We start from the raw sequence: 24,145 nt of genomic DNA, 5'->3' as shown, positions 1-24,145 counted from the left end.
GCTACATTCTCGCCTGAAAATATGTTAAACGTTTATTTTGTGACCCAGAAAGAATAATAAGAGTAATATTAAAACTAACTAGCTACCGCCATTGTTGGAAACTAAGCTGGGCCGCGCTATGAATTCTGGGACACAGCTGCTTCTTCTTCTTCGGGGTTTAACGGCAGCTGGCATCCTTGTATATGCTGTGCTGCCATCTTCTGTTTCAGTCCGTTATTACACTCTTAAATCCTGCTATTATTCCTGCATCTTTTGCGATCTTACAAAGCTTCAAACGACACGTCGACTATTAAATCAGTCGTCGACGATTTTGATAGTCGACGTAATCGTGACTAGTCGACAAATCGTGGCAGACCTACAGCCAGTTAAAAATCGCTGGTTAACCTGGTAACCTGACATGCAGGTGAGGGTACTGTGCAAGAGAAGCACACACAGAAGATGGGAACAGCAGGCTGTGCACAAATTTGAACATAAGCTCCAGGCTGGAAAAGTGAGGCCAGAGGAAAATCTGCTTCAAATCTGCTTCCATTCTTTCTCCGGGATTTTTTATTATATTTAAGAAAGTAAAATTACTGGAGTGCTGACATGACCTATGACCTCAGTAAACACTTTCCTGAATGTTCTGTGTTAGTTTCACATCCTTTTGAAAACAAAAGAACAAGTTAGGCTTGCTTTTGCAGTTACCAAGTTGCTACTAGGGATGCATGCGACTACTTGATTACACATTAAAATGTTCTGCCTCTTGCTAGTTGGTACCAAAGATACTAGTCAGCTAAGTTACTTATTTGGTTTTTATTAATAAGCAGTGGCAGCTCCCATCCCGGTGAGAAATGTTGTGACGCCACCAGCCACAAACCAGGGCTGTGGTTTGTTGGTACTGTGACATTAAATACTGTGACTGTTATATATGGCACAGTGTCCAACAGATTTACATTTAAAACTCAACTTGACATGTGATTAGCGGCTTCAAATAGCTCTCAAATACATGTGCAGTCCATTAGATTCACTTCAGTTCTGAATGTTCTCTGAAGGTTGACTTTTTCTCTTGTTTAAATAACTAGCAAATTAGTTACCAGGAGCATCCTTAGTTACTACTGTATGTGAGTGTGTAGCTTGAGACTACAACATAGGAATTCAGTGAGGTTACAGTGGCAACATCCATCTTCTATATACAGTTAATGTTTGGAGCCTTTTTGTTATAAAACAAGCAGTGTGAAATAAAGTCAATATAGCAACTGTCATGTTTGCTAATGGCTAAAGCCTGTGTGTCATTTACTTGGTCTGAGCCGGCTGTGCTGCAGTACTAAACACAAATCCTTTTATTCTGTCCTGCAACTTATTACAAGAGCATTGCTGATCCTTAGTAACTGAGCTAAAGTGACTTTGGCTCTTGTCTGCACGCTTACTTACATTGTCTGCTGCATTCTCGGTCTGGATTTCATCTTGCGCAGGATTAAAGCTGACAACAACAGCAACAACAAAAAATGGGTCACTATCCAAATATTTACAGAGTCCTTCGTGTCAAATCTCTGTTTTCTTTCATTATCATTTACAACTAGCTCTGGTCTCTTCCATCGACTCATCATAAGTCACGTTATTATCCAATTAAACGCCACAAATAATTCAAGTTAAATGTTAATGACAGTATATTTCTACAAGGAGTTCATTAAAAATATGTGGCACACTTATGTCAGCTATATTTGTCGGTCTAATCCAGTGTTTATTAGGCAACATGCCCGGTTTATAATGTCTGCTAATGAAAATGCTCGCGTGTCCAATCGGGGTTACTCAGCGTTTACTGCCTGTGTTTTTTTTTTCTCCACAGGTCACATTCCATCATCACTTGGGGTAATCCTCCGGACCACGGACAAGATTGTTTGGGCAAATGAGTTTGAGCGTGAGTTGCTCGAAAATCACACTAACCTATTTAACCAAAGTACCGTTTCTTTTTTCCAGATTTAGCCTGCCTCTCTCTCATGCTGTCATGCGTTCTGTTTTCTTCCCAGCCATCGAACTGACCTGCTTAATAGAGTCCATCTCGACAAACAACCCAAGGATCGAGTGGAAAAAGATTAAAAATGGTGTTCCCAGTTATGTGTACTTTCAAAACAAGATAGCAGGTAAACCTCTTGGAAACTGTCTTTTAGAGAAACCAGTAGAGCACAGTGTTTCAAAGCAAAGTCGCAGCACTCAAAGCTTAGCTGAGTGAATGCTACCTTGAAAGACCTTGGCTCAGAATTCTGTTTTTAAGCCGTGAAGTCACGCTGTGTATTTGAATGAGCAATTGTAAAGTGTTTTTCACCCCCCCCCCCCCATCTCTCTCTCTTTCTGTCGTTCTCCAAAAGGGGACTTGGAGAGCAGAGCTCAGCTCAGAGAGCCGGCCAACATTCTGATCTTCAACGCCACTCGATCAGACACAGCAGAGTACCGCTGCGAGGTGGCCGCCATCGATGATCAAAGGGACTTTGATGAAATACTTATTAGTCTTGCAGTAAGAGGTATGGAGAGCAGAGCTAAAAGTCACTGCATGTCTATATCGTCAACCCTCTAAAGTTCTAATCACACTTTGTTCTTATGATCGAATAGATATTAAGATTATGTGGCAGTTTATACATTTTACACTCAATTTACTTCTGAAATATAAAGCTACATCATGATTGCTGTCACTGTGAGGTTGCCATGCATCTAACTGTTGCCTTTGAGGTGCTGGTAGATTAAGCTAGTGGCCTGCTGGGACAGCAATCACAACCATTTAACACCCACTTACATAAATCACTCGGGATATCTGGGGCTTGTGGCGACGTTATAACAATTCCAACTTTAACCTTACGTATCACTTGATGACAGTTCTCTTTGTCACCATACAGTGGCTGAGAACACACTTCACCTCAGGGAGTCGCAGACTTGTCTTTAGACACGGAGCCTGTTGCAGACCCTGGCCTGCACACAGAGAAACACAAAAAACGAGTGCCAGCAGTGTTTGCTGTATGTGGCATAACCACTGCCTGTATATAAATTGTGCACCACTGTGGACTCTATAGACAATAACCCTGTGTGTCTGAAAAGTGAAGCCAGTGTGGATGCTCTTTAAACCTGCATTCTTTATTGTGACCAGCAGGTGGCAACACCTCTGGTTGCAAACAGATTGTGTGGGAGTCAATGAGGAAATCACCCACTTGATCTTTGAGCTCAGTCAACAGTTTCCTGATTAATTTTATGGACGTATTTGCTACTTTTAAATCCTGGCCAGCAAAGTATGTTGTTCATTCTATAAACTATGATTTCATTAAGATGAAAATGGACAATAAGGCAGATCTAACTGTTTCTCAGTTAGATCACTCACTCATGACCTCTGGTTTCAAAACACAAAATATTGAATTCAAGGCATAAAGACAGAGACTGTAGAAGCGACATCTATCACGTGTCCATCTTTTATGTTCAGCGTGTGAACATAAATACTTTAGAACAGTCTAAAGGTTGTGGGGAAACTCAACACACTTCCTGATGAAATGTTATCCTTTAGCCATTTAGTAAGTAAAAGTATCGCTTTCAGCAGTGTGTAAATGCTACACAACATTCAGCAGCCTGATGTGAATCTGTGCTTTTTGTGTGTAGTGAAACCTGTTGTACCACGGTGCAGCGTGCCAGAGGCCGTCACAGTGGGAACATCAACAGAGCTGCGATGTCTGGAAAATGAGGGCTTTCCCGCTCCTCAGTACCGTTGGTTTCACAACAATGAAGAGCTTCCACAGGATCCCAAAAACAGCGCAAAGTTTGCCAACTCTTCCTACAGCATCAACCCCGACACCGGAGGCCTGGTACAAAAATGACAAGCATCCTGTTGTTGCTACATTTATGGCTTTATCATTTCAGTTCCTATTGTCTGTGCAAAATATCTCTTGAGGCACGGCAGCACTCAGTATTTACTATTATTCTTGTTAAATGAACTGTTGCAAACTTCTTCTCCCTGCCTGTCTGTTCTGTTTGTAGACAGGACTCATTAGTGCCGAGTATTCTCTGTCAGAGCTTATCTAATGTAAATGTTACCCGCTTAATCTAAATAAAACCTTAAGCATTATATGACTAAGAGCAGGATTAACCCTCGTGTGTAAAAAGAGCCAGTAAGAACACTTATCCAAAACCTGGCATATGGAACAAGGATAATGTTGCATTTAAAGCCAAACTGATGTGTTTCCAGGTAAAAGTTTAACATCTGGCAGAAATTTAACCATGTTTTAAAACATAGGGCGATGCCCTCTAATCTAAAATCTTACAGCAGTATTAAAAGCAGCCCGTAAATCCATCTGAAGGCCAAAATGTCGCTATATTCAACCACAGCCAGACATCCTATTGTTGATAGTTCGTCTGCGTGTCAGTGCACTGACAGTTTTCTAAAAATGTCTCCACAGAAATTTCGAAGGGTCAAGAAGGAGGACGCGGGGGAGTACTACTGCCAGGCAAAGAATGATGCGGGGCATGCACAGTGTCCCACGCAAATAATGGAAGTCTGTGAGTGACATTCACACCAGCCAAGCAGGTCTTTTGACAGCACTTTAAGCCAAAAGCAAAATCAGACACGTTCACTCTCAAGTTTCAAGTTAACACGGCAAAGAGAAAAAGTGTGAAATAACAGAAGGAAGCTAAAACATATGAACACAGACAGGACAAGACAGGCGCGACTTCACATGTAGGAATGAAATAAACTTTATCTCAAAGCAAACATAACAATATTTTTCATTAATTTTACCCCAAGCACCACTGTACCCACTAAATATTATATAAACTATTTGAAGGCCAAGTATACTTTGTGCTTATAACTGCCATTTGAAGGCAGCTAAGGGAAACTAATTCCCTCTGCTGAGCGTCATCCCTTTGCAACGAACTGGATGCAGGAAAGCTCCGGCTGTCCAGGTCAGTCTGATCCCAGCACCTCGCTGGGAAGCAACAGTTTCAGACACCCACGCCCCTGATATGCTAACATGCCCATGACAGCGTATTCTGCAGCCAGAACATGAAGCAGAAAGGATCAAGCAGCTGTCCACACAGTTAAAGTGTTTTTGCACACTATAGGCATTCATTTTGTGGTAGGAGTTGTTCATTTTTGAACATTTGAACATTTTTATAGAAAAAATAATGGAAAAAACAAAACAAAAGACATTCACCATAATTCATGTAAAAAATCTAATTCGTTATTTTTATCACATTTATTATTAAATGTCAAAATTTGTTACTGTACATCATCTGAATTCTTCCTATTTAATGTGATAAGCAGGCAGACAAAGTTTGTTTTTATTTGTTTCATTGTTTGGTATCTTGACTTGGTGTATTTAATGAACATGAAATTCGTCTTATTTTCATCGAAGCCAATAACAATTAAGTGAGGATTTTAGGAGTGTGGCAATTACACAAGATATACATAAAAATGAAAATACAGCAATGATATAAGTCATGGTTATAGGCTATCGATATGTCTCAGGCCACGTAACTCTCTCATGAGCACTTCTCTGTGCCCTGTTGCAGATGACGTTGACATCCTGGGGATTTTCCTCAAGGTGTTTGGTGCTGTGGTTGCGTTCTTATGCTTGGCGGTTTCCATTTGTCATTCCTTCAGACGTGGATGCTTCCACAAAAAAGGCCACAATGAAAATAAGTGAGTACAGTCTGCAGCTCTGATGAAAGGATACAAAATCCTGACTTTTTTTTTTTTTTAATGCATTCTGTTTCACTTTATTTCAGCTACAACTGGCCTGCACAGAATAGCAGTGTTGAGTATGGAGACGCGGATGAGGTAAACTTACAAAGCACACCGCGTTCGTTGGAAGTCAAATCCAAAAAAAGAAAATCTAAGGTAACTTCCTACTTCCTGTTTTTCACAGGGTCATTTCCGCCACAAGTCTTCCTTCGTTATTTGACAGCCGACACGGAGGACGCGATGTAACCACGACGAAGTAAACTTGCAACAATGATGCTCCACTTGGTAAAGTTTGGAGTCTAACATGGCACATTATTCTCTGATGCACATCAAAATCAAATCAGCCGACTTGCCAAAGTAATTTTAATATCATTTTGTGGCACTTGGTTGAGTTTTGCAATGCCACAGATTTTTTTGTTGTTGTTTATTAATATTAAATTCCATGAAAATATTTGGTTTTTACATATTTTTCTCATTTTATACTCAACATAAAGCTACTGTACAATAAAACGATTTCAAAGCTGTGGAGGTCGATGTTTATATCACAGTGTCATCACAAAGGTTACTGTAAACTACATTCCCTCACTGTTTTTGGACAAATCCTCTTTTATAGCTCTTCAATTTTTTACAGTGGACGTAAATTGTTTACTTCATCCTTGTTCTTAGTTTGTTTCACATGCAGAGGACGAAACATGTTTTTGTACATACTGTAGTTAAACAGGCAATAAGTAGCAGGCTGCAAAAAGGCTCATGAGCTGACTAGAAGGCACAATTTAATAGCCTATGACTATATTTACAAATGAAAACAAACATGTACAAGTACAGAATAAAGTCTGAATTTTAACACCATATATTCCAATATGCTGCAAACTCAATATGTACTATAAAGGTGGTGTTGATGATTTCTTGGAGTGCTGTTTCTGTGTATAAGTGACCTTTTGTGCTTTACTAATTATTTTGTGAGTATTGGACATATTGTCCAGGTTTGACTCAGTATTATAAATGTACATACATGCATATACTTTTTGGAGCTTTTAATTTGAATGCGTAGCACTCCATACCTTATTGTAAATATTGCAATAAACTGTTTATTGGAAATACATTTACAGTATTCACTGTTCAGTGTGTATCTGCCGTGTTGAGCCTGTCAGTAACAACAGTGTGTCATTTTAGACATTAGTGTCAAAGATGTGTGTAACAACTCAGGAACTGTTGTACAATGTCCACTGTTCATTTGATATTAATGTTATACGTTAATGTTATTTTGTTACTATTAAATATATTTCAGCTGAATTTTTGGAGTCTCAAATGTTTTGATGGATTTTGTCCAGATGATTAAAGTGAAATATAGAGATACACAGACAAACAAGGTTTCTGTGTAGTGAGGGGGAAATCACGCACAAACACAAACATAGCTTGTCCATGTTGACTACATCCAGAAATGTTTTTTGTGGTCTTCCTATTGCAGCTCTCTCTGCAAGAGACTCTCCTGCCTGGCAGCACAATCTCACCCTTGCCTCTTTAACTTTGTTTCCAAACCTCTCAACCTGAACTCAATCCCTCTGATACTCATTTTAATCCTGTGCCTCCTGGTAAATCAGCGAAAATCTTCACCATCTCCGGCTCAACCTCCTGTGTTGTTTTTACGGCCGCCGTCTCACTACCATCACAACTCATAACAACACACAAATTATATATGCAAGTCAAAAAATCCAGAGTGGAGGAAAATTAGTGCAGGTATTACAGTAAAATGAAAAAGCTTTTTGAAATCGGTTGGCTCATAGTTTTGTAGACATCCAGAGTTTCATTGAAGCGCCAATCAACGCTTCATTAGGCAAGTTGTAATTATTATCATTATTCCAGTTTTTCTGAATTGCTAAAACACATTTGCTGAAACCTCCACCCATTTTCTCAAAACCTTAAACAGAACTACATTCACAAAACCTCAGATTCTTCTGTCAGAATCAAACTATCACTTCAAAATCAGTTATGCTGTGTTCAAAACCAAATGATGTTTTTACACAGCAAGTAAAAATATATTCACCACAGAATATTCGTTAGACACTACATCAGATAATTGAAGATACGGCATTCAGGGCATGTAGTTAACAGGAAATATTTAAGTGTATTTAACAAATGACCATAATTAGAATGATATGAAGTGCTGAATGTAGATAACAAAAATGAATTAATTAAAAATAAAACTAAATTAAAAGCACATTTCTGTAATTCACAGATTCATTCAACATCATCATGTCTTTGTGTGGGGCCAGTCCAGAGGACTTCATCCACATCATCCACATCACAGACAATATTCTCCCATGCCAGGCAACATAAGAAAAACCTTCTTGAGTGCAGAAGCCAGCATTGACTAGACTCCAAAGTTGTCCCATCACAGGTGTGTTCTATTGCCTCCAGTTTCCCCGGTGTAGGGCTGCCGGTCATAGACCTTCCACCTCCACGCAGAGAAAAACTCTTCTGTTGGATTCAGGATGGGGCTGTAAGGTGGAAGGGAAATGTTTATAAAGCGCTGGTTGTTTGTGAACCATTCATGTATCAGGACAGCACAGTGAAAGTTCACATTGTCCCAAACAATGACATATACAGGTTGCACTGCTTGATGATCCAGCTGTTCACGTGCAACCGTGATATCCTGTAGATCACCCAAAAATGTAAGGAGATGTGCAGTGTTATATGGTCCCAGGTTTGCATGACAGTGGAGAGGCCCGCAGTTACTTTGCCACCATGCTGGCCAGGGACTTCCACAATGGCATGTTGACCAATTATGTTCCTGCCTCTCCACCTCCTTTATGCCAGATTGAATCCTGCTTCATCTATGAAATTATATTCATGGGTCCTTTTCATGAAATCCAATTCAAATCCTCTACAGTAGTGTAATATAAGTTATACAGAAAGATGAAATAGTGTATTTACAGTATACACATTTCATTTATGTACATTACAATATAGCATAATAGTAAGTCTATGGGCATAGAATTCTAAGCGTCGCTGCTGAAAGTGTGTGTAGATCGCACATACTGATGACGTAGAACTCTTGTGTAGTTTCGCTCAAAAGTCAATTGTGAGTTGCTGCGTGCGAAAGATGACAGCTGTGTTGGAGTTGTGTTCACATTTTGCTTCCAGTGCCAGTATAAATATAATAGCATTCATACATACTACATACGCTGTACATAATAATAATAATAATAATAATATTATTATTATTATTATTATTATTATTGTTATTGTTATTGTTATTAATATTATTATTAACTTCTGATAATTTAAGTATTTTCATAATTTTTGCTAAGGGTTTGAAAGTGCTTATAAATGTTTATATTGTTTGCATGAGTGTAGTATTGTAATGCAATTTATTTATATTTCTTTTCCTTTTAGCACTTGCAGGTCTTAAACACGCTGTAGTTCAAGCATAATCGCTTTTAGTGCCTAGCGACTTCCGCACCTTTCTTTCCGCTTTTACTGTGAAAAAACGCCACCCGGAAGTAGTTCAGCTAACGCAGGTAAAGAAAGCTGGTGTTACATCCTGGTCGTTTGACAGCGTTCGTCGTTTTATCCCCAGAAAACAAACATGTAAGATACATTTACGCGGCGAGCTCTGTGTGAACAGCAGACCCATCCGTCGCTGCTTCGGGCTGTTTATCGGTGAGATCCAGGCTCAGCAACGGAGAGCAGAAAAAAAGAAAACGGCTATTCACAATACTGTGTGTTTTAGCATCGAAGCGCTAATTTGCTTGACATGTAGCTCGTGTGGAGGTTTCTGTGACATATCTTGAGACTTTTTAATGTCAGTCGGTGTAATTCGTGCTACGAGAAGCAGCCAAGCTCGCGCACTCCGCAGGCCTTAGCGTGCACTTGTTTTCTACTTTGAAACGTTAGCAGGTTCGGTGCAGCGTGCTAACAAGTCAGTTAACTCGCACTTAGATAAGATAAAGAGTTAGCGAGGACGCGGCATTATAATGAGTTTCTTTAGTTTTGGTCAAAGCGCAGAAATCGATGTTGTCCTGAATGACGCCGAAACGAGGAAGAAGGTTGAACACAAAACTGAAGATGGGAAGAAAGACAAATATTTTCTTTTCTACGACGGCGAGACTGTCAGTGGAAAGGTGAATGTGACGCTGAAGAACCCCGGAAAGAGGCTGGAGCACCATGGCATCAAAATTGAATTTGTGGGACAAATAGGTATGTAAAAATAGCAGCGAGTGATAGACTGTGGGGTGAAGAAACATGGAGGTATCCCTCAACAGTGAAACAAACAGATGCTTCAGTTTTCAACTTTATATTAGACATGAAAGGAAACACAGGGGGCCACATATTACACCTGTGTAGACCTGTTTCAGATCACCTGTAAGCTGCACTCTAGTGTCCTTAATCTGCTGCAGCTGGACTTTTAAAAGTTCCAGCAGTGAAATTGTAAGCAACACAGACAATCTCTGCTTGAGTGTTACATTTGTGAAAGAGCTGTGTGAAAACTTGGACACACAAATAGATTTTAAGAAGTGAAATTCACATGGTATGGCTTTCTGGCCACAAAAATCAATTACGAGTCCAAGAGCTCAGTTGTATCCAAAATCGTGCACAGTATAGTTTCTTTTTCTTTTTTTTTAAAAAAATACTGTCTTTCCTCTTGTTCTAGAGTTGTATTACGACAGAGGAAATCATCATGAATTTGTTTCCCTGGTGAAAGATCTCGCAAGACCTGGTGAAATAACTCAGTCCCAGACCTTTGACTTTGAGTTCACTCATGTTGAGAAACCTTACGAGTCCTACACAGGCCAGAATGTCAAGCTAAGGTAAGTTTGATCCTTCACTGTCGTTTTGTCAGCAGTACAGTGAGCGCGTTACTTGTTAACCTGCCTGTCATGTGGTTGCACTTAAACTGAGCAGTTTTCAAGCTTGATGTCGCCCACATTTGACTTGCAGTACATGCACGCTGCTCAGACCAATGACGGTGGAAGTGAGTAACGTTAAATCATTACAGTGTCAACAATCGAGGGGTGAAAAGTGAACTGTGACGACTTAATATGTGTTGCAAATGTTTGACAAGGGCTAGACTGTGAATGCTTGAAGACAGCTGCAGATCTTTTGGGGTATTCTTTGTATGCAGTGATAAGTACCTATCAAAACGTGTCCAAGGTGAATGGGTAATAGGGTTGGACTCTGTTAATTGAATGAACAGAAAACGCTTTAAACTTGACTTGAAGGTGTCAGACTAGTCAGATTGACCATGGAGAGCCCTGTCCACCACCAAAGGTTCCTACAGATGAATGCGACAGCGTCATAGCTGGAAGGGCACTGGGAGAAGGTAGGCTTTTACCAGTGTAAGAGGTGGCAGCATTATGAATATGCATTTCAGTGTTGCAACCAGACATCTGGTTGAGTCTTTGTCATGAGGTGGAGCAGTAAACGATAGGATAGGCAGGTGGATTTGACATTATGGTCAATTAGTGTGTAGTTGTGACTTTCTACTAAGGAGGAAATGGCACTTTTTTCATTGCTTGTGTGCTTTATTTTCAGATATTTTCTTCGTGCCACGGTGATAAGAAGACTAAATGACATCACTAAAGAGATGGACATTGTGGTCCACACACTGAGCACCTATCCTGAGCTCAACTCCTCCATTAAAATGGAAGTTGGAATTGAGGACTGCCTCCACATCGAGTTTGAGTATAACAAATCCAAGTAAGGCTTGCAGGGCTGCAGCAAACCACTATCATTCACTTTTTTCCCTTGTTATGCTGTGTTTAAGAGTGAAATAGTTTTATACAGTATCAGCAAAACCATCTCTTTTTAAGTGAAAGATGCATTTATTTATTTAGAAACTGAACCAGTAGCTGAAACAATGATTGATTTATTATCAGTTTAAATGAAAAGCATGTACTGAACATTGTGCTTGTTAGTGACTAAACTGTAGATCTCATTCGCAGTTGTCGCCTGTGCTTTTCTTTTCTTTTTCTCCAGGTACCATCTGAAAGATGTAATTGTGGGAAAAATCTATTTTCTGCTGGTGAGAATTAAGATTAAACACATGGAGATTGACATCATCAAACGTGAGACAACAGGCACAGGCCCAAGCGTTTACCACGAAAATGACACTATTGCCAAGTACGAGATCATGGATGGAGCGCCGGTCAGAGGTAAACAAAAGTTATTCACAGTTTCAACAAGTCACACAATGCAAACACTGCTCAGCCTCTGAGAGTGTGTTTAACATTGCAGGAGAGTCCATCCCCATCCGATTATTTCTGGCTGGATATGATCTGACCCCCACCATGCGAGACATCAACAAGAAGTTCTCGGTGCGCTACTACCTGAACCTGGTTTTGATTGACGAGGAGGAGAGACGTTACTTCAAACAGCAGGTACGGCTGGAAGCAAAACATCAGACAGCGTTTTTACATTTTTCTGAATCTTCTACTTCACTAGTTTAAAACTATCCATGTGAATGGGATTTTTAGTGCTTATTAGTCATTATGAAGGGCAGCTCTCAAACAGTATCCAGCTGGTGGATGAGGGCACAGCTGCAGCTGCTCTGCCTGGCTGACATTAGTGCAGCTGTGGCTGGATGTGGTTCTGATTTTGACTGCCTCTGTATTTCGATTGTGTCAGAGTGAAAGGACAGTGTGGCTTCAAGAGGAGGCTCAGCCTCCAACTACCACTGTAGGCACACAAAGCCGCCTGCATGTAGTCAATCAGTGCTACATCCTGTTGTGTCACAGCTGTAACTGTAATAACTGAAGCGTGCCTACAGCCAGGATGTAATGGCAGCTGAACCCTGTTTCACTAAGAAAGCTGGCGAACATCCTCCTGTTGTTTGCTTTCTAAATGTGGGGGTACAGGCTATGATGGAGCTGTGAGTGTGTAGTGATTCTGACTGTAGTTACAGCTAGCGCTACTGAATAATCAGAGGTGGGAACTGAGAGCAGGTTCCAACTGGTTCTGTTCTGAATTGTACTCCATCCAAAGCTTATGCCCCCCAGCTTATCAGTGCCTTTTATTAGTGCTGGCATGTTTTATTTATGTCTTTTTTTTTTTTCATGGCAGTGGAGCTGAAGAGATAATAGACCTGCTGCACTGGCACTAAAACCCCCCAAAAAAACAAAATCCTATGTAGGTGAAAATCGATCAATAATCAATAAAGAATCTGCTTGAAACCTCGAAACTGAACACCATCAGTAAAACCTTATCAATAGCAATTCTTAAACACAGTACCTTATGTACTATTGTGGAGCTCTGCTTTTTTCTGTGTTAGATAGTGAAAATGTTGCACTAGAAAACAAGTCTGACAGCGAATAAGAAGTAGTGGTGCTTTTATTGGTTGATGTCCCACTGACTGGTTCTAAAAGGCTAAAATCATTTATCAGTCACATTTGAGAGCTAGGAAAACTCTGTGCTCAGTTTGGTACCTTTTCTTTCATTTACAGGTCATGGGCTGAGGTGTTCTTCATGTCATCACCTTACATTTGTCTTTGATTTCTCTCCCCTCCAGGAAATCACACTGTGGAGAAAAGGGGACGTGGTGAGGAAAAGCATGTCTCACCAGGCTGCCATCGCCTCTCAGAGGTTCGAAGGATCAGCCGCTTCAGAGAGCGCACTGGAACAGGCTGCAAAAGAGGAGAGCGGGTAGAGCTGCAGCTCTCCTCTCACGGGACTCACAAAGGGTCTGCACTGGGGTGGTGGGGGGTACATGTGAACTGTACAACATCTGGAGAGGCAGCTGCTTTACTTGTAGCTGCTGCTTCTGGTAAAGAAAGAAGGGAGACCGACATACGGTAAAACTGTGTGAACTATGAAACAGTTTGCATGAGGCATTCAAATGGGCTTCAGGCTGCTGGTCCTATCCTTCCTCATTAATGCATTTTTTTTTGGGGGGGGGTTCTTTTTGGGAATCAAAGTAAACCCATGTCTTATTGTTCGCTGGGTAAAACCATGTGAAATTGAATTTTTAAGCCTTCTGTTTGTTACGTTCTAACACTTTTGGGATCAATTGATTTCTAATCTCATAATTATTTCAAACGAATGCTCATCAAGTGCATCTCCAACATTCCACGTTTAATGAATGCATTCCTAACATTGTTCTAAGGTCAAGAAATCCAAGATAACTTTGCACTGCTTTACCTTGCTGAACACATTTTTCTGTGTTTGTGTGTTTGCACAAAAAAAGGATGGAAGTGGAAACTCTAATCTCTCGCTGCTGTTTGAGTGAGAGAGCTAAAGTATTAATCCACACGTTTGTTTTTAAACCTGTAAATAAGGCCAGTTAAACCTGTTATCCTGTTTCCAGCTCGTGTACACAGACTATCTAGTACACAGTGCTACAAAATGACGTTTCATGTCCATAAGCTTTACCTCAGCATTCCAGTGGTGTTAGGAAAGGATGTCAAAGTGTTTGTCTTGAGGTCTGATAGTATGAAGTCTTCTGTATCCTCTTTATTAGAGACTTAAAAGTTGTGCCTACGTGTATCAAGCTAATTGAATCCTCCTGCCTCTAACATAATTTTAGTCTTTTAACCAGAGAAAGTTACAGTAGAACTATCTTTTGCAAAATGCTACTCGATTACTCCTTGTTCCCAAAAGTCTAATAAATTGATGCCAAATGAATTTAATTCTCTGTGGTTTTGTTGTGAAAATGAATGTGTTGACTTAATGAACCTGAGCATTCATTAAAATGTACTTGCAGCTAATGTAGTTTTATTTATTTAACATTCAACTGCTATAGAGTAGTGAGCAGATCTGCAACAGAGTGACTGAGGGGAGGGGAGGGATCAAGGTGCTGCAGTGGCCCCATCAAACTCCAGACCTTAACCTCTCTAAGAGCTGTGCATAAATGACTGCCTGCGAACCTAAACAAACTGAAGCAATGCTGTAAAGAAGAGTGAGCCAAAATCCCTCTACAATGTGAGAGACTGATACAGGGATACAGACAATAATCAGTTTATTGGTGTTGAAGGTGGTTTTACAAGCTACTGAATGATATGATATACTTCAGTTTTTCACATACACATCATGACTGTACAGTTTGATATTTTTTAAGTTCTCATGAGTTGCAAAATTAGTGGATTTTTATTTTGAATTTCTCATAGGAAAATGTCCTTCCATCCATTCTCTTCCACTTTTTCTCATCAGGGCTAGATCTATCCCAACTATCATAGGGCAAGAGTCAGGGTATACCCCGGACAGGTCACCAGTCTGATGCAGGGCAATTTAGAACGACCAATTAATCTAACCCTACCAACTGTATGTCTTTAAAACAAGGGGTAGGGTAGGGTTAGGTTAAACCAGAGACCTTATGCAAACATGGGGAGAACATACAAACCACGCACAGAAGCCCTGGCTAGATGTTGGAGGCAAACTCAGGACCTTCTGAGGCAACGGTGCAAGCAAGCCACAGCAACTTCTGCTGGACCACATATTCATTATAAGGACATTTCCACAAAAGACTTTGTATATCGGTTTTATCTGTTTTATAACAGGTTTCTATGTTCTGGTGGGTTCTTAGGAGATCCGTGTCAAAATTATAAGTTTTATCTTAACAACAGTAACATCAGGTGAAAGAGGACATGCATGCATGTGCTTTGAGGTGTAATTTAAACACGTAAAGAGAAAGGTCTCAACTAAAGACGAGGCTTAAAACTTAAAGGTGATGTTATCCTAATGTGACAACCAGAGCGAAGGAGACAATGTTTCATAAAACGATGACTGTGGAAAAGACCACAGAAGATATCAACACACTGATTCAGTCATTAGCGCTCTGGAGCTTTGTGACCCGAGCCCTGGGGCACACTTCATGAGTGGAAACACACAGTGTGCCCCAGGGGCTCGGGTTCCAAAGCAGGCTGGGCTTTTTCAGCCACTGCTGTTCGAAGTAGCTATTTTGCATCAGCATACACAATTATTCAAGTAAATCAATTGGAAATAGTTAATAAAAACTATTTAAATAACAGTGATGTCAGTTAGGAGATAAATGGTGCTACACCATCTGACTGACTCTGACATATAATACGGGAGTTGTTGTTGTGGCATCGGGCTGCAGCAACAGCATTAATACTTCCAAACCAGCATCTCATCAGAGGTTATATAAGGTACTTTTCAGCATTCAGCACATTAAATTCATTTAATGTGGGTCCCCCACAGTCTACAGAAAGGAAAATTTACCAAGAGCCCTTTGCATGTTGTTGTTGTTTTGGGTTTTTTTTGCAATTAAGCAAATACCTGGAAGGCCATGGCACATAGGCTGTTTGCGGGTTTTATTTTCCCACTCACTCTGTCATCACCGGGCAGCAGTTGAGCACACAATGTCAAGTTATTCCCATGTGATAAAACAAGTGTTGAAAGGGTATCAGGAGTCGTAAAATATGCTGCCGTTTATAAATTATGAATTAAATAACGTCAATAAAATGATGCTTGACGCTACTCTGAGAGCAAAGGCCAGCCATAATTAATGCTGCTTCTGTTTATACTTTATAAAAGAGGCACTGCTTTCCATCCAGTTCCAAGAAACTCAAGTCATGACCACATGTTTGTGTTTTTACAGATTGAATCTGGACTATGATGTCTAATAAAAATATTTAATATCTTTAATAAACGTTAACAGTTACAGTGAAGCAATGGTACTTGTGATGATTTTGCTGCGTTGTGAAGTCAATCCTTACAGTGGCTCTTTGTCCTCCAGACTCAAGATGAAGTCAAACTCCTCTGCGAAGAAAGAAACAGTGTTCACAGCTATTTCTCTTTTTATTTGTTTATTTGTTTACTTTTTTCTTTCTGCTTCTGTCATACCGGTGTTGAGAGGCTGCACAGAGAGCCTAGCCCTTGTAAAAAGTGCCATGTCTTTGAGGGGCCCCCCCTTAGCGCGATGCTGCAGGTGGTGCTTTTTAAGCTCCGACAGAGGAAGAAAACGCTTCATCATCCTTTGATACTGGACGTCTACCTGAGGGAGAAGAGAACGAGCTCAGCCTTCACGCTTGAGTCTTATCATTAACTGCGCTTAATGCGTTCAGCTTACCATGCTCCACTTGGGGTCGTCTGGTTTGCTGGTTGCATCATAATGCACATCTTTCCTGTCAAACTGAGTGTGGTCCACATAAGCTTCCTTCACAACCTAGAAAGAGGAAATGAAGCTGAACATCGGGCCCGTCTCGAGCTTTACCTAAATATAGAAGAGCGACTCACTTTCATGAGTCCTGCTATCCCCGGCTCCTTGCAGTTGCTGTGGTAAAAGAAAGCCAGCTGCCCCTCTTTCATCTGCCTCATGAAATTGCGTGCCTGCAGAAGATAAGCATAGCAAATTCAAAAATAATTTGCACAGTGGTGCAGTGAGCAGAGACAGAAAAGCCCTTTCAGGAGTAGCAGCGCATTGCTCGCTTTTTCAGATAAACATCTTCTTTTTGCAGGACTCTGTGCTGCAACTCTACCTGATAATTACGAACGCCATCCCAGCAGCTGGTCTGATCAGGCAGAGCCTTCAGGTCCTTGATGCCAAACTGCAGAGTGAACAGGAAGCATCAGACAAGTGAGACCAGCTCACACTTTAAAATGCGCTGACAAAGCTGGTGCTGCTCCATACCTTTACGTCGATGCCATTCTCAAAGCGGCTCTCGGGTTCAGACTTCATCAGCCAGCGACTGTACTGTGGAGAACCAGAAGACGCCGAGCTCTCGTCAGTTTTTCCACCAGAAGTTGCAGCTTTCCTCTTCTTCAAAGCTGGGGACACTGGCTCCCTGTCATCATCTTTGCCTGTGGTTTGGAAGCACTCTTTAGTTAAAACTGTGTTTACACGCACTCTTCGAGGGGTTGAATGTCACAATAATTTGGTGTTTTTAATGATTTCTTTGAACCGTTCTTTTTCCAGGGTGGAGTGATTGTACAGCATAAATCTGTGATGACTTTAAAAAACAAGAACAAGCGCTTAAGTTATAATAATAAGCGGCACTGGAGGTTCTGCAATGTTGTTATTTCTTTGGCAGCACCCATTGGATTGACCAATACTCAGAACAATGGAAAAATCGAAGGAACTTAGTAAACATCTAATAAATAGAATTGTAGATTAACACAAGTTGGGAATGTCTCTTAGAAATGCAGATTCCAAAATAATCAGTGCAAACACAACTTTCCTGGGTTCTAGAAGAAGACCCACACTGTCACCCTCGCATGAGCAGAAATTGGTTCAGATGTTCAGGAACAACTAAAGGACCAAAAAGGTTCAAGCCTAGCATGAACGGGAAACTAATGGAACAACAGGAAAACCGTCTACAGTGAAGTTAGTTTTACAGTGCCATGGACTAACTGTCAAGCATGGTGGTGGTAGCATCATGGGCACAAAGTAGATGGAATAATGAAGGAGGAGAACTATGTCCAAATTGTTCAACTTCACCTCAAATCAACCTGGACACAATTGAGTGTTTCAATCAGACAATGATGCCAAACACATGTGAAATCTGGTTTTGTAATGGATAAAGCAGGTTAACATTAAGCTTCTGGGATGGCCTTCCCAAAGCCCCAACCTAAACCCTATTGAACATTTTTGGACTATTTGAATGAACCCTTCTGCAAAAAAGAGTGGTCAAACATGCAGCCAGAATTATGCATGAAGTTTGTTGATGCCTACCCAAAGTGTGTGGTTGAGGTGCAGCTTGCTAAAGGACAGTCAACCAAATATTAGTGGGGGTGTTTGAATGCACTTGACTCATTATATAAAATTGAGACTAAATTCAAAATAAATTCACACTTGTGCACCTAATGGTTTTGGTTAATTAATTAAAGATGTAGCTATAAAATATTCTACCCTGGAAAATCCTTAGAAATCCTGAAATTACTCTGAGATTCATGCCCAGGATGAGTGTATTAACCTTCTAATATCAGACAGGTGATTTTCTTCTGTGATTTGATTTACCTACCTGAACCTGTATTCCTTTTACTGACTCTGGCCTTTTTCTTTGGTGGCATCTCTTTGACTCTGTAAAGATCCACAAAAGGTTTGGATGGTTTGTTTCTGTAAAGCTTGTGAGGGCAAAAACACAAGAAGTTTTAGGTATAACTTGTACTCTGGTAGCTCTCCCACCAAGAACTCAGACAATCAGCATTTTTTCCCTTTTATCCACTAATGATTTCCATCCCTTATATTTATATCCATTTATACTTTTCTAAAGTTCATACAAAGTGTTGTTAACTGAAGAACATTAGGTTGGGTCAGTGTCTAGTCTCTTTATGTAATCCCAAACGGACTACTCTAAAAATCATTCAAAATGAGTCCAAGATCACATAAATTTGGCTTTATTTACCGGTAGTTGCGTCCAGCCGCAACTAATGTTGGTAAGCACAGTAGTCTTCCAATGAGCCGTGATTATCTTCTTCATGTAGGAAGCTTTAATTTGAGAAGTGTTACTAACATATATTTTTAATAACCACAGTTTACATCAGTAGTGGCAGACTGAAGGTTAGAAACACCTCAACTTAAATAACACAACCACAAATTGTATTTGGTGTGACTCAAGTGCTTGCTGTAACTAAAGAAAAACATACACTGCACTAGTTAACAATATTAATGCTGGTATTATTAAATGTTTTCTGAATAAGTGCTCTTATTTACATGTGTAAACTGCTTAGACACTAACAAGCAGCAGAAACACAGAAGCATCAGGAATGCGTGCAAACTAGACGTAACGTACTGTCCGGAGATAAACTCGGTAATAATCAGTCTTGGAGTCGTACCTTCAGCTCCGCACAGCTCCAGCCATCAATCCCGCGGAAAAACCTGCAACACGTGACCTAAAAACCGTATAGGTGCACTCGATTTATTCTCCAGCCACTGCCGTGTGTCCGCTGTAGAAGCACTGCCGCCATATTGGTACGGGGAACACGTGACTATTTTCAGGCCTTTTGGTTTATTAGGAATTAAATTAATCGGATTTTATTGTCTATTTATTTTTCGTTTGCCTGTTTACTTCAGTTTTTATGACAATAACACCCCTTTATTATTATTATTATTATTATTATTATTATTATAACCTACAAATAAACAGGGTGTAAGTTAAGTCAAAGTCAACTTTATTGTAAGTTTTCAGTGTGTACAGGATACACATGGAAACGACTAAAGTGAATCCAAAATAAAATAAATAGTCTGAGAATATGTGATAAAGAAAGTAAATATGAGGTTACAAAGTGTTATGTTATGTGTTAAAGCCTACAGAATTGTTGGTATTAATGTATAAAGGTTAAAAGGATTCTCAAAGCTATATACATTTATTCATTTATGCAAGCTTCACAATTTTATGGAAGCTTGTTTCCAAAATAAGTTTTGCCAGGCAGAGTGTAAATTGTAAATTTTTTTGATTAACTTGAGATGTTATTGATTTATTAAGACAAAATATTAACTTCTCAAGTTGAACTCTGAAATGTGAACCTGAAATATTCACTTACAGATGGCAAAATAAGTGAATACGTTAACAAAAGAAAAAAATAAAAAATAAATCAGTGGTAGACACAAGCTTCCATCATTTACATTTCACATTTTAAATATCATTATTTAAAAAGATATACAATTAAAAAATAATGTTATGGACCCTACACTGTAGTGTAATAATCAAACTGGTCATGTCATACATCTGAATAAATAACAGCAAATAAATACCGTGTTAGTTCAAAAACTTTTTCATAAGCATAATATCAATACTCACTTGTGTTATCTAGCATAAATTAATTACTTCATGTGATTAAACGAATCAAAGTAAAATTTCTAAACATGTTTAAATGTTTACAATATTTACTTTCAACATTTCGTTTAATTGAAACGAACCCCGTTTCAATATGGCACCTTTAAATGCGTAATACAAGCCGGAAGTGCGACTACAAACTACAATAACCAGCAGTCCCGCTGCCGAGTGACTCACCACTGTAGAGGTAAACATGGCTGCTGTAGGAGCTCTGTCGAGAATAGCCCGGCTGGGCTCCAGAATATGTAAAAATCGTGTAACATTAAGCGGAAACTCACAGAGAAGAGGAATAGCCGCATGCATCGACCGTAAGTACCAGAAAACGAGATCTACTAGCTTTAAGTAACACAAGTAGCTCTAGAAACTCTGTTTCTTTCATTTACCTCATTGAACCTGAAGCAATGAAATGAACCAGCGATATGTTAAGTAGTCACACAGCTTTGTAGCAAACAAACGTGACTGCTGATTAAGATTTTTAAAAAAAGAAAAGAAGCTTATGCTACACATATTCAGCGCTTTTATTTACTTATTTATCGCAGCCGACTGTCATTGGTTGGTTTGTTAGATCTCAGTTCCAGTCGGAAGGCAGAGAAAGCTGCACGCCTCTCCTTAGCACCGCCCCTCTCTTTCGGATTATTCAACACCTAGATGTTATTTAAATCATCGTGGCTGTTATGTTGTAATGTGTTAGGTATAACAGGACATAATACTATATGATATTAGATGTTTTTCAGTTCAGTTCAATTCTATTTTATTTATATAGCACCATATCACAACACCATTTGCCTCAAGGCACTTTGTATTGTAAGGTAAGGATCCTACAATAATACAAAGAAAACAGAAAAAACCCAGCACTCATATGACCTCTTGTGAGCAAGCGCTTTGGCAGCACTAGGAAGGAAAAACTAGAAGGAGGACGAAACCTCCAGCAGAACCAGACTCGGGGAGGGGCGTCCATCTGGCTGGGGTTGAGGGACAAAGACAGGACAAAGACTGTGGAAGAGAGCTAGAGATTAATATAGGTTTATAAATACATAGTGAGTAAAAAAGGTGACTATTTATATACTCTAAATTAATCTCTGTTTAACAATATGCTGTAGACACTTATGAGGGAATTCTTAGCCTGGGTTAAACGTGACCTGAGCCAGACTGTGAAGACACGAAATATGAACAGTATGTAATGGTTAAAAGCACACAGAGCAGTTTCTGTATTTAATGTCCTCCGCTCTTTGTCTGCAGCTTCCCACGGACTCACAGATGAACAGAAGGAGTTTCAAAAAGTGGCCTTTGACTTTGCAGCCAATGAAATGGCCCCACACATGGCAGAGTGGGACCAAAAGGTATGAGCTAGGAGGCTTAAAACACTGTTATTAATCAAACGTGAAAGCAACAGATGTGAGGGGTTCAAAACCATGTTTGCTCATATAAAGGCAATCTTTTGTATCAATCCAAAGTCCTGATCAGGAGAAAAAAAAAGTAAAAATAAGTATTAGGCAATAAGTAACTAGTAACAGCACTAAGCAGGGTGTGCTAATGGTTAGATGTTTCTTCCCCACTCAGGAAATCTTTCCAGTGGAGACCATGCGTAAAGCGGCCCAGCTGGGTTTCGGTGGGATTTACGTTCAGCCAGATGTCGGAGGATCTGGCCTTTCTCGGCTGGACACGTCGATCATCTTTGAGGCTTTGTCCACGGGATGTGTGAGCACCACAGCCTACATCAGCATCCACAAGTATGAATAATAAGATTATTTTGGTTGGGAGCATTTTTAAAAGACGCCATATTTACAGCAGATGTCAGTTTATCTGGATTATACATACAGGAAGATGGGTACACTGTGGCCATGAAGGGATGAACGTGGTCGGTAACAATACTCAGGTTCACTTTAGCATTTAAATAATTGGTACTTCAGCAGGCTGAACTGTTAATACAAGGCAGGATGGATCCATGCTTTCATGTTGTTCATGTCAAATGTTGAAGCTGAAATCGAGACTCAACAGACCAGGCAACATATCTCTAGTATCCAATTTTGGTGAACTCGTGCGAATCCTAGCCTCAGTTTGCTGTACTTAGCTGACAGGAGTGGTACTCTGTGTACTCAGACCAGCACGTATTCTACCAACACCATCATTAAATCACATTTCTTCCAATCTGATGCTCAGTTTGAACATCGCTGGGTCGACTCGACTGTGTCTTCATGTCTAAATGCACTGAGTTGCTGTCATGTGATTGGCTGATCAGATATTTGTGTTAACAAACAGTTGAAGTGGTATGCCTAACAAAGTGGCCAGAGAGTGTATGTTATTTATTTATTTGCATGTTAATCTCCTCTGTCCTCCTTATCTTTGCAGCATGTGTGCCTGGATGATAGACAGCTATGGCAATAAAGAGCAAAGGGAAAAGTTTTGTCCTGATCTCTGTTCTATGGAGAAGTTTGCCTCCTATTGTCTCACTGAACCAGGTGAGTCTGCATGCGAAAAGACAGCAGAGTTCTTTGTGTAAAATTATTCACAGCTGTCTATGTGAGAAATTCGTTTCACATGTATGTTGTTCTTCCACACATGTGAGTACTTTAGTTAAAGTTCAACCTGCGATCTTTGTTTTAGGCAGCGGCAGCGATGCTGCTTCTCTTCTGACCTCTGCTCAGCGGAAAGGCGACCATTACGTCTTGAATGGCTCAAAGGTAACTCAGACCTGTCTGTACGCTCATGTCATTTAAGGTCTGTAGAGATGCAAGCTCCTCTAATTTCTTCGGCACTTTTTAGGCCTTCATCAGTGGAGGAGGAGACACAGATGTCTACGTCGTGATGTGCAGAACTGGAGGTAAAGGACCTAAAGGTATCTCATGTCTGGTGGTGGAGAAGGGAACCCCCGGCCTCAGTTTTGGCAAAAAAGAAAAAAAAGTACGACTTCACAGTTGCGCCACTTTGGTGTTCAACCACTAGATGGCAGAATTGAGCCAATCAGCTGTTAAAAACAATCTGTCCTCCAGGTGGGCTGGAACTCTCAGCCGACCAGGGCCGTGATATTTGAGGACTGTGCGGTTCCTGTGGCGAACCGGCTCGGTGAGGAAGGACAGGGCTTCAACTTCGCAATGAAAGGCCTGAATGGAGGCAGAATTAATATTGGTAAGGAGGAAAATACCACCCGAGTAGCCAAGCATCCAAAAACTGTGTCTTTTATACTTACAATCCAATGTAAATCTATATTTTTTTTAAAGCTAGAAGTAACAGTATGTAATCTGCATCATAATTGGGCTTCAACGAGCTTCGGGGGAAACAGATTTGTGCATAAATTGCGTGCAGCGTGCTTTTAAAGAAACCTTGAGTTGGTTAAGGCATGACGAATGGTTTCAGTAGATTTGGATTAACACACTTTTATAAATGAGCATGCCCTTGGTTATGACCAGTAGCAGTGGTTTGCTCAGTAATAACTCAGCTCAAACCGTCAGTATTTGTGGTCACACAGTATTTGGCATTGACATGAAGGCGTTTAAAACAAAGCCAAACAACTTACTCACTGGTTTTCCTCTAAATACTCTGCCGCCAGCTTCCTGTTCTCTTGGGGCGGCGCATGCTTCTGTGCAGCTGGCGAGGGATCACCTGTTAGTGCGCAAGCAGTTTGGAGAAACACTCTCAAACAACCAGGTAAGCAGGTTCCCCTGTTTTCAGTTTATTTTGTGAAAACTCAGTGAAACAGAATACTTGTCCTGCCACTGTTATTCAC

General features: G+C 40.2%; 4 protein-coding genes across 8 annotated transcripts in view; 3 read left to right on the top strand and 1 right to left on the bottom strand.

Moving 5' to 3' along the window:
* The window catches only part of jam3a (junctional adhesion molecule 3a), a 12,982-nt gene extending 5,997 nt beyond the window's left edge, over positions 1-6,985 (top strand). The window contains exons 2-9 of the mRNA XM_005739319.1: positions 1,826-1,897; positions 2,007-2,120; positions 2,346-2,498; positions 3,616-3,818; positions 4,410-4,509; positions 5,521-5,650; positions 5,737-5,788; positions 5,877-6,985. Coding sequence (XP_005739376.1) covers positions 1,826-1,897; positions 2,007-2,120; positions 2,346-2,498; positions 3,616-3,818; positions 4,410-4,509; positions 5,521-5,650; positions 5,737-5,788; positions 5,877-5,912 — 860 coding nt within the window. The 3' untranslated portion in view covers positions 5,913-6,985. The remainder of the gene's footprint in view (positions 1-1,825; positions 1,898-2,006; positions 2,121-2,345; positions 2,499-3,615; positions 3,819-4,409; positions 4,510-5,520; positions 5,651-5,736; positions 5,789-5,876) is intronic.
* Positions 6,986-9,160: 2,175 nt separating this feature from the next.
* vps26b (VPS26, retromer complex component B) lies at positions 9,161-14,394 on the top strand. The gene is made up of 6 exons (XM_005739318.2): positions 9,161-9,892; positions 10,347-10,503; positions 11,228-11,392; positions 11,672-11,847; positions 11,930-12,072; positions 13,200-14,394. Exons 1-6 carry the CDS (start codon positions 9,670-9,672, stop codon positions 13,335-13,337), a joined length of 1,002 nt encoding a protein of 333 aa, XP_005739375.1. The 5' UTR covers positions 9,161-9,669; the 3' UTR covers positions 13,338-14,394.
* Positions 14,395-16,264: 1,870 nt separating this feature from the next.
* Positions 16,265-20,661, bottom strand: thyn1 (thymocyte nuclear protein 1). Of its 5 annotated transcripts, XM_005739313.1 has the most exons (9): positions 19,421-19,562; positions 18,991-19,073; positions 18,607-18,709; positions 17,277-17,446; positions 17,125-17,193; positions 16,883-16,975; positions 16,716-16,811; positions 16,490-16,640; positions 16,265-16,405 (listed from the first exon to the last, which is right to left on the bottom strand). In XM_005739313.1, exons 2-9 carry the CDS (start codon positions 19,063-19,065, stop codon positions 16,359-16,361), a joined length of 804 nt encoding a protein of 267 aa, XP_005739370.1. In that variant the 5' UTR covers positions 19,066-19,073; positions 19,421-19,562; the 3' UTR covers positions 16,265-16,358. The 5 variants fall into 5 exon arrangements, with proteins under 5 accessions (XP_005739370.1, XP_005739373.1, XP_005739372.1 ...); XM_005739316.2 differs by lacking the exons at positions 18,991-19,073; positions 19,421-19,562 and adding an exon at positions 20,599-20,661 and having other exon boundaries at positions 18,607-18,665; XM_005739315.1 differs by lacking the exon at positions 18,991-19,073 and having other exon boundaries at positions 19,421-19,560.
* Positions 20,601-24,145, top strand: part of acad8 (acyl-CoA dehydrogenase family, member 8) — a 4,081-nt gene continuing 536 nt past the window's right edge. Inside the window, exons 1-8 of the mRNA XM_013912466.1 lie at positions 20,601-20,729; positions 21,661-21,761; positions 21,982-22,151; positions 22,771-22,880; positions 23,026-23,102; positions 23,185-23,322; positions 23,412-23,547; positions 23,969-24,066. Of these exons, the coding sequence (XP_013767920.1) occupies positions 20,615-20,729; positions 21,661-21,761; positions 21,982-22,151; positions 22,771-22,880; positions 23,026-23,102; positions 23,185-23,322; positions 23,412-23,547; positions 23,969-24,066 (945 nt within the window). The 5' untranslated portion in view covers positions 20,601-20,614. The remainder of the gene's footprint in view (positions 20,730-21,660; positions 21,762-21,981; positions 22,152-22,770; positions 22,881-23,025; positions 23,103-23,184; positions 23,323-23,411; positions 23,548-23,968; positions 24,067-24,145) is intronic.

This window comes from Pundamilia nyererei, unplaced genomic scaffold (assembly GCF_000239375.1).
Source record: "Pundamilia nyererei isolate P.nyererei 1_Seehausen unplaced genomic scaffold, PunNye1.0 scaffold00091, whole genome shotgun sequence".
NCBI lineage: Eukaryota > Metazoa > Chordata > Actinopteri > Cichliformes > Cichlidae > Pundamilia > Pundamilia nyererei.
This window is presented reverse-complemented; position numbering and strand designations above follow the sequence as displayed.